At 42.4% G+C, this 9,728-nt stretch overlaps 2 protein-coding genes across 2 annotated transcripts; both read right to left on the reverse strand.

Annotated features, from left to right (window-relative positions):
* Positions 1 to 1,007: 1,007 nt before the first annotated feature.
* LOC140313928 (claudin-3-like) lies at positions 1,008 to 6,125 on the reverse strand. Its single transcript, XM_072391916.1, has 2 exons — positions 5,488 to 6,125; positions 1,008 to 2,213 (listed from the first exon to the last, which is right to left on the reverse strand). The coding sequence occupies exons 1-2, from the start codon at positions 5,966 to 5,968 to the stop codon at positions 1,549 to 1,551; spliced, it is 1,146 nt and encodes a 381-aa protein (XP_072248017.1). The 5' UTR covers positions 5,969 to 6,125; the 3' UTR covers positions 1,008 to 1,548.
* Positions 6,126 to 8,283: 2,158 nt separating this feature from the next.
* LOC140313929 (claudin-4) lies at positions 8,284 to 9,728 on the reverse strand. Its single transcript, XM_072391917.1, has 2 exons — positions 9,616 to 9,728; positions 8,284 to 9,184 (listed from the first exon to the last, which is right to left on the reverse strand). Exons 1-2 carry the CDS (start codon positions 9,636 to 9,638, stop codon positions 8,362 to 8,364), a joined length of 846 nt encoding a protein of 281 aa, XP_072248018.1. The 5' UTR covers positions 9,639 to 9,728; the 3' UTR covers positions 8,284 to 8,361.

A 9,728-nucleotide genomic window follows, 5' to 3' on the forward strand; every position in this document is an offset into this window, starting at 1 on the left:
TATCGCCGCTGTCCCAACGTTTTGAGATGTGTTGCTGCCATCAAATTCAAATCAATCGAATCAAATTCAAGATGAACTAACATTTTTCATGAAATGTGAGAAATGTCTCACATTTTACACACATTTGATGATTTCTATCTACTATTGTGACCAAAAACACAGTTTTTTAGAAATAAATCACTTGTTTTAAGATAAAAATCATTGCATTCTGTTTATGTTCACATCTTGCATAGCATACAAACTTTTTTGGAATTAGGGTCCCTCCACTGTAAAGCTCTCAAATATGAATTTTTTATTCAAATGAGCTCTGAGCTTTAGTTACTTTTATCATGAGCAGATGTCAGACCTCCCTGTGCTTTGTTGCAGGCAACACTGATATGGAAATAAGAGGCAACAGTTGTCAAGAAACTTGATATATGTAACCTCTCCCATATTTACTGTGAAATGTTCATTAATTTTTCATGTCTCTGCCCTTATCAGGTGTGTCTGCGTGTGTTTTTGCAAACTGGCTGAATGGCGTGAGTCAGTTCTGCAGAAGGGTTTTTTTAAGATGTTCTTGAGATTAGATAATCGGGCTATTTTTCTGCACTTAGATGTTTGATAAGGGTCACAAATGTAACGTGGAAGGCTGATGCAGCAGCACTTAATGTTCAGACCCCAGTAGAAGGAGTTTATGGTCATACAAAGTCAAAGGAGTATGATAAAAAAGCTGTCTGGAATGACTCCTTTCCTCTGTGCTCACACTTCTCACCTCTGCCTGTTAACTGATCTTGTGGCTAATTGTTGAGAGCGTGTGCGGTTAAGTTGCCAGTTGGATGTAACACAGCCCTTGGGATTGAATGTCGAGGGTAATCTTACGGACCTACGTAGGTAGACACACATCATTATTGTGGTTAGTGGTTCACTGACTCATGGAGGAGGAAGTATGCTCTTACAAAACTTTGTGGAGACGCTGCAGCTCATACAAACACGACAAGACATTGTGTATCTTAAAAAACTGATTTTTATTAACAAAACATTTATAAAATCCATATGAGCGAGCCTCATGCAATACATTAACATAAATCCAGCTGTAAATGAACCCAGGTGGTTTCATGCTTCCTCAATGCAAACTGTGAAGCACTTAAAGACTTTTATCACGATGAAACAGAGTTCAGTTCAGTTATCGTTCTACCATATCTCTAACAGCAAATTCTTCCACTTTTTACACCATAGCGCCTTATTATGAAAGTGACAATGATGGGTTTTAAAAAACATATTCAGCTGTAAACATTAAGAAGCTAAAACTGTATAAAAGGCTTGAGATTCAACAATGAGAATAATGTTTAACATGTTGATCTAAAAAAAAACAGAGCACTAAGAAAGTCACACGCGTCCCTTGTATGTCTTCACTGTCTGAAAGACAAAGAACCTACTTCAAAGTTATTCAATATTACAGGCAAAACCAAACTCTTTCTTCTTTCCTTGCGCTCTTTTCTTCAACACACTGACATCTTGGTGCAGAGCAACTTTGAGATTCAGTAATGTCTTTCCTTCGTTGGGCTTCATTCATACGTAGTCTTTCCTCTCTAACCCCGGGCCACCTGCAGACCGTGGGGCAGAGTAAGCCATTCGGGAAGTGTACGCCATTCTGGTCTCTCGTGGCGGACAGGAACAGCAGAGCAGCCCGCCACCAAGAAGCAGAAGTGCAGCTGCTGCCCAGCCAATATACAACGCAGCCCCCAGCTCCCTCCGCTGAGCATCGGTGAGTAACGGGTTGTAGAAGTCCCTGATGATGGTATTAGCAGACCAGGAGACGGGAATGAGCTGCATGACGCCGGATATAATGAAGAACACTCCAGAAATGATCATCACCTTTGCCTTGGATGCCTCATCGTCGATGCAGTTGGTGCACTTCGCCCCCGCTATGGCAACAAGGACGGCAAGGATGGCTAACAGGATGGAGATGACGGTGAGAGCCCGGGCAGCTTGGAGATCTTGGGATAGGGCGAGCATGGAGTCGTAGACCTTACACTGCATCTGTCCTGTGCTCTGGACCACGCATGTCATCCACAGGCCCTCCCAGATGATCTGAGCCGTCACAATGTTGCTGCCGATGAAAGCCGTCACCCTCCACATAGGGAGGGCACATGCCACAATGGCAATAATCCATCCCAAAATGCACAGGGAAATACCTATCAACTCCAGACCTATAGACATACTGAAAGGTCTTCCTCCTCTGCCGCTGAATGTATGTCACAGCTGAGCAGGAGATAACAGACAGGACCTGGAAAGAGACCCAGCTAGTTATTAAGTTAATTTCAGGCTTTGATTCAGTGTGATGATCTGTTGCCTCCACTTGACTAGCATCCTTTTTATAAGGCTGGTCAGGTGGCTGGGAGGAGTCCTTGATGAAGCTGACATCACCAAAAGGGGAGGAAGGACGTGGACACTCAAGACTTTCTGCTATCGACTTACATGGCCAGCCTCACAATGGGCCTGGCCACAAAGAGGCCTTTTACAGCTGAAAGGGCAGACAAGCATGTGTTTTTACAGCAGAAGAACCATTTCTAAGGTGGATACAGGCTTACTGTGAAATTAAAAATTACTGTTTCTAAATTAATGTACAAATGTCGTGCAGGAAAAAAAAAAATTGAGCTAATGACACATTTCCATCCATTGTTAATGAGAAAAATGTACAACATATAATTGGTGAAATTTAGATTTTTAGCGCTACTTTGCAGATTGTCGGTCACATCTTCTTAATTAGACCAGGCTCTCCTTTGGATGTGCTTTTTAAAGGTCTAATAAATGAAGAATACCTCCCCTTGGTTCCTCAGTAACAGCCTCCTAAAGTTTAATTGCTTCCGTAAAAATCTTGTATTTCCAAAGGTACTGTGCCTCAGAGTAAAGAGCCTCCAAAAGCTTTGAAAAGAGGTTACAAAGAGCTGAGGATGAGGGGACTCTACAACTTTACAAGAGCACAGACCCCTTCGACTAAAGTCAAAGTTTAATAGTTCCTCAGAGTTTAACCTAGGAGACTCTCACTTGACAATAGTGATGTTTTTGGAGAGTCTTATTGACTCTGTCGCTCTGCAGAATGTCATTGAATTTCTGTGCTGGAAGGTCTCCAGAGGAATGCTGCCAACCCCCTGCATATTGTAACCCAGTGTTGACAACCCAACCCCCCAGTCTGCAGTCTGAATGAAATGAAATGGACGCATTGTTTGGAAGACCGTTTCGGATAGATGTTTGGAGAAGCTGACAGCGTATCTTATCATAAACCAACAGGTGAATTGGTGCTGTGACAGACTACAAGTCTGAGTATATAAGGTCAATAAAATGTTTTTTTCTTGGCTCCTGGCACCTTTTTTAATGTGTTTACTATAGTTTTTGAAACAAAGAGACAAAGCCAGGGCTGACTGGTATATTTCTAGACTGAATCACTTGGTAAAAATAAATGAATAAAGACATATCTTCAGTATCTGTTACATTTAATGACCGATTCATGTTTTCACTGCTGCTGGTATAATGAACTTGGGTTCTGCTCTTTTGACTTGCACGCCGCCCATAAATCTTATGTGTCAGGTCAGCTTTCGTAGAACATTTGGGCTGTCTGACCTCCCCTTTCCGAGGCTAAGGGCAGTGCTCTGCAGTTCCAAACATCTTCAGCCGTAGTGCTGATGGCTACTTTGGTTCGCTTGCTGTGCTGCTGAACAAAGAAAATATTGTACTACCCTCTGTGTTGACCTAACTAAAGAATTTGATGCTCCCAGAGATTGGAATTTAACTTCAATAAATGGTTTTAGGACCACAATTGCTAGCAGTGTGTAATGCTGGGAAATGTATTTTGTATTTTTACACCGAAAAATTGGGGTTCCACAAGGATCCATAATGGATCCTGTCCTACTTAGAAAATAAATTGATAATTTCACATCCTCTGTGGAAAATTGTTATCTCCATCAGTGTTTTTGGGCTAACACTGTATATTAAATCATTTATATCATCCGGAAAGCCTTAAATAAACTGCCACAAACCCGCCACAATTTCAATTTAGTCTTGAATGCCAAAAAAGTTCCATTAAATTGCCAACATGGAATTAATTAAGGATCTCAGAATGCATTATTTCTGTATCTGTAACTATCTCTGAAGTACAAATATATTAGTTTCTAGATGTCCATTCAATCCATTCAACTTCTGTTATTTAGCTAAGACCAATAAAAAAATTATAATTATACAGACGCAGAATGTATATTTGATGCCGTGTTTCTGCCCGTTATATTTAAGTTTATGCATTTAGCAGACGCTTTTATCCAAAGCGACTTACAAATGAGGTTGTAACATCAAAGCTAACATCAAAGCTAACAATAAGCTACATATTACTGGCAACAGTTACTCGACTCATCAGTATAACAAGGTTGGCTGTGAATTTCTAACAGTAATACTTTACATTAAAGCCATAAAGGTGAATTTGCCAGAATAAATCACCTCCTATTTTAACTGGTCCAGATATCTTTACTTGACTCGTGCATCTGCTCAAAGTCCCACATGTAAACACTGCTCTTTAAAACCACTTTCAAATTAAACTGTTAATAATTGTGCTCCAGTTTTTTTGCAATAGTAATGGTGTAAATAATTTCATTATTTGTTGCCAGTTGTCTGTTCTTTTTATAAATAATATTTTAATATCTCAACAGATAAATCAAGACTGAATTAATTCACATAAAGTACAGTGAAATGGCCAATCCTCCTGGACATGAATACATACTTTAGAAATAGAATAATGGTTTTAATGAGGCTGCCTAGAAGGCTGGAATAGATTTAGATAGATAAACACAATAACTACACCTTTTTTATAGCTTGAAATGATAATGGAATCGACAACATTAAAAGAAAAGTAGCAAAACATTAGAAATCACAGTAACTTATTTGAAAAACAAGGTTTTTAATTACAATCAACATGTAAAACACCGAAATAGTCCAGAGAAATTGACTGACAAAATAGATACCACTAGTCCAAATTCTTCCATTTTTTTCAGCCGCACAACAGCACACTTCTACTTAAAAAAGAAGCCCCGTCATCCCCAATGAGATCACAGATTCTACATTTATTTCATTAGGTATACGGCACAAAGCGCACCTGTAACACATGCTTGAATACGGATATTATTCTCAGTGCTTCTAACAGTGACAAGATTAAAAAAAATGTAGGAATACAAATTTGATACATGCAGAGAGGTTCAAAATCCTCAGAAAATCATCGTCCTTCCCATTTCTCTGTGACTAGTCTTTTCCATGATGACAAATATGTGAGAGAAGAGCAGGAGTCACCTCAGACGTAGTCTCTCCTGTCGTAACCACTTGGGGCGATTGACCTGGTTTGGGAGTACATCATCTTTGATGGAGGCCCATACCTTTTCTCAGGTTCCCGTGGGCAACTGGAGCAGAGGATGCTGCCTCCAATGAGAAGAAAAGCCGCAGCAGCCCAGCCCAGGTAGAGAGCTGCGCCGATCTCCCTCTTCTGGGCCTCAGGTATCACTGGATTGTAGAACTCCACAATGATTGTATGGGCAGACCATGACACGGGTATCATCTGGGTGACAGAAGCCAAGATGAAGGCCCCCCCAGCTGCTATCATCACCCGAGCCTTCGCTGACTCTTCATCCACGCAGTTAGTGCACTTTGCCCCCATAATGGCAACCAGGAGTCCCACAATTCCCACCACAATGGAGATGATAGAGAGGGCACGGGCGGCCTGAAGATCAGCACTTAGAGCCAACATGGAGTCATGGATCTTACACTGCATCTGGCCTGTGCTCTGGACCACGCAGTTCATCCAGATTCCCTCCCAAGTCATCTGGGCAGTGACAATGTTCATGCCAATAAAAGCTGACACTCTCCACATGGGCAAGGCACAAGAAACAACTGCTGAGATCCATCCCAGGACAGCCAGAGCCACTCCAAGTATCTCTAATCCCAGTGAAGGCATGTCTGAAGTATGTGTGAGTGGAAGCACACAGGTTCTGTCCGAACTCGTCAGAGGAGGATTCAGAGTGTGGCCGATTGCTCAAATAAGCAGCAGATTTCTTTGGGATAGAAGGGCGAGTTGCTTGGTTATTGGCTGGTGAAGAGTTCAAACTGTCCCTGGTCCCACCTCATTTGAAGTCCCCAAAAAAACCGTAGCCTTGGCATGCAAACAGCCCCAGCTTAATCATTCAACTTCGACAGCCTCGGTAGTTCTCCCACCTGTTTGGGTGAAGGGAGAGTAAACAGAGGGCCTCCATCTCTGAGGTTTGGAGTGGTTAAAGGATAACAGAGAATGCAAAGAGTTGTGGATGAATGACTGAAAGTGGAAGACACAACGTGAGCTGCTGCTGCTGCCACGTTGTAGATGTGTGATAATTATTTCCAATTCACACTCAAATTATAAACAATATTGTATTCATTCATTTCTTATTCACAAACAAGCAAGTTCTACATGTGTTGGTCATGATATTCTTGACTGAAACTGCAGCAGCAGGTCAGGAAATGGTTCGAGCCAAGAGGGTTCTTTAGAAACCACTCTTATCATGTTAGGAGTGTCTTTCAAAGGAAAGCCTCCTTAAATTTCCACAGAATTTGGTCAAACCATCATCTGTCAGGTTCAACAGGAGGTCTGCACCCCCCCCATTTACTGGAACTCTCATCTTATTGACGGTGGGTGATCTTATTATTCTCTGGTATTATGGCATTTTCATTTTACAGACTTCAGATAAATATGCAGTCAGTGTAATTCACTGACCACTATATGAACACGTTTAATGCTAAAAACAACTTCCCTTTCAGTTCAGCTGACTCATCTTTCTCACTGGTTTCCCTGGGAAGTTCATAACTGGGACCACATGTGGAAACTGCAATGCAAACAGCACAAAACGCAGGTAACTCTCATGACATTCCCAGACATGTTTCGAGAAGGCTCCAAGAACTAAGTCATGCAAACAGAGAAAAACCCAGTTTGCTGGTGGCTGATACAATGGTCTGTGAGCACATAGTTTGGGGGGGGGGGGTCTTATCAGTTTCCCTCTTCAGTTTGCACATGCTACATTGATTTAGCAGGACCTTTCATCACGCTTGAATTCAATTAAATCTCTTAGATCCCACATCAGAATTACAGACATGAGGCTAGGACTTGGCAGCTTGTGGAAAAGCCTAAATTTACCTTTCTTCAAAGCGCTTTCTGTGTGGTTAAGAAAGGAACTCTTGCCTTTATGGAGACACCACAGAAGCTAAAACAGTTGATTTGATTCCCTCTCTGCTACGAACAGATGCTGCTCATATTTTACTCGGCCTCTCTAAACGTAAATGTTTCAGAAGTAGATTAATTTGCCCTCGTGGCTGCAGCTCTTTTCAAATGGAAGTTAAAGCTTTGTAGAGATAAGTTTGTTATCTGTTCTGATAAAGCAGCTGTACTTTCACATTAACACATGCCTGCAAATGCAAAGTCACATGTTGGTCTGTGGTTGCTCGAAGGGAGTTTTCAGTTATTTGGATCATTAACCTCACTGTTTAAGCTTCTCACCTACGTGTTTATTCTGTCAGTGACATGACCTTTAACATTTATAAATGCAGCAGTCTCTCTGTTCCGCTGCAGGTTTTTTTTAAATAGCATATTTCTGTAAGAAATGCCCTTTATTATTGTACCTGCTTTTGTTTCTTCAGTCATATTTGAAATTCTTCATGTCACTCTGAATGTAAGTTTCAGTAGCAGTGTATCCCACCTCAGAGGGGAAGTAAACAGTTGCAGACCTGCTTATCAATAGGTTCTTTGTGGCTCAGTTTGGACTGTGCAAATTACGTCCCCCTTGCAGATGGGGACTTTTATCTCTGACTCAGTTTCACTTTACAAATGGAGGACAGGCTACAATGGACGGGAAGCATAAGGTGCTCCTCAGAAACAAGTGACTCATTGTTTCTTTCCTCCATTTGCACTGAAATAAAATACCTTATTTTGGCATGTGCAGGGACTGCTCTTACTGGTCAGATGCTGCCAAGCTCCACCAATGGCATGGTGTGTGAGGAGTTATCAAATGAATCTTCACAAAGAAAATGCTCAATCATGAGTCGGTATTTTGAAAAGGTTTTGTTCGTTTATTCAAAATCTTATGAAAAAATTCTATTTAGCCTGGAATGACCTGGATAGTTAAACATATTTTTTTACATTTCTTTAAAGAAAATGGAAAATGCATTCACATTTATGAAGAAAATAAACGAGACACGTGACAAAAAAAACACGGGTGAAACCACATTGTGACACATTTACCAGTTGTAATTGAGAATAAAGCTACCATCGAGCATCCATCTACTGTCCACTAACGTTTTAATGCTTTCAGTCATGTCACATGCTTATACATAGTCTCTTCTGGTGTATCCATTGACTGACATGGTTTTGATTGCTGTGTAATCCACCCTGGAGGGAGCAGAGCCACCACCGCTTGGTGCTGCTGCTGACCTGGATGGGCAGGAGCAACAAAGCAGCGCTCCCCCTAGAACAAGCAGGCAGGAGGCAGCCCAACCAAAGTACAGAGCATTTCCAAACTCCCGCTTCGCCGTCTCCTCCAGCAGTGGGTCGTAGAAGCCCAGGACAATGGCGTGTGCTGTCCAGGACACAGCCACAAGCAGCAGCAGTCCAGCCACAATGAAGGTGACCCCAGCAGCCACCACAAGGCGAGGTTTACTGCTCACATCCCGGCTACAGTTGGTGCACTTGGCACCGGCCACTGACAGACCGATGCCTACAATGCACAGCACCATGGAGACGATGACCAAGGCGCGAGCTGCCTGCAGATCTACGGGCAGCCCAAGCATAGAGTCATGCACCTTGCAGTGCATCTGGCCTGTGCTCTGCACCGAACAGTTCATCCACAAGCCTTCCCAGATTACCTGGGAGATGACAATGTTCTGGCCGATGAAGGCAGCCACCCTCCACATGGGCAGGCCGCAGGCCACCATCACCCCGAGCCAGCCAGCCACAGCCAGTATGAGCCCAAGGATCTCCAAGCCTGCAGAGTACATGGTTGCAGCTGGGGATGAGGACGGATCCGAACAAAACTCTCTCCCTGGGCTCTGTAGGACAGGTCTGTGTGATAGATGTGTCCGTAGGCACAACCCTCCTGAGATGAAGGCGATATCGGATCTCTGCGGCTTAAAGACCTGCGTAAGACTCTTACTGAGAGAGAAAGAGTGAGGGAGAACTGATTCTACCTTTTTTTACACAGCATAGACGACTGAAGGTGGAGTCAGCGTAAGGCAGCATCGTGTTTATCTTCAAACTACCTTTGAATATGGGGCTGCATGTATGTTTAGCATCAAACGCCATCCAACTGGAAGGACAATGACACAACAAAACCATGTCAATCAGTTTTCTTGTTGACAATGTTTTGTTCCTGAACCTGTAGTCTGACATTAAAAGTATAATTACTGGGGAGTCTAGAGAACAGTGTTATCTTAAGTTCTGAACCACATTTATACAAATGATTTATAGAGATAAAATGCTCACATTATATGAGGTTCGTTTATGTTCTCAGTGGTTCGTGTACCTTTAAAGTCTTTCAGATTTGACAAATAGTGTGTATGTGTGCCTCTGCGACGTATGACTACCTCAAAGAAAAATGCTGAATCATCCGGTGAATGAGATCCTCAAGGAGGAAAAAACGAGCAACAATGCCAGGCCTTGTTTTTAGTTGGTCAGCCACATGATCCCCACAGAGGTA

Source organism: Leuresthes tenuis, unplaced genomic scaffold, assembly GCF_036924035.1.
Source record: "Leuresthes tenuis unplaced genomic scaffold, fLeuTen1.0.hap1 SCAF_9, whole genome shotgun sequence".
NCBI lineage: Eukaryota > Metazoa > Chordata > Actinopteri > Atheriniformes > Atherinopsidae > Leuresthes > Leuresthes tenuis.

What these genes read in the sequence shown, in the direction of transcription:
- LOC140313928 (XM_072391916.1), bottom strand. Translation starts at nt 5,968, where the DNA reads ATGCCTTCACTGGGATTAGAGATACTTGGAGTGGCTCTGGCTGTCCTG. An exon ending in GGCCCAGAAGAGGGAGATCG is followed by an intron (nt 2,214 to 5,487) that starts GCGCAGCTCTCT and finishes GCGGCAGAGGAG; the next exon opens with GAAGACCTTTCAGTATGTCT.
- LOC140313929 (XM_072391917.1), bottom strand. Translation starts at nt 9,638, where the DNA reads ATGATTCAGCATTTTTCTTTGAG. An exon ending in ATTCAGCATTTTTCTTTGAG is followed by an intron (nt 9,185 to 9,615) that starts GTAGTCATACGT and finishes TTTCTCTCTCAG; the next exon opens with TAAGAGTCTTACGCAGGTCT.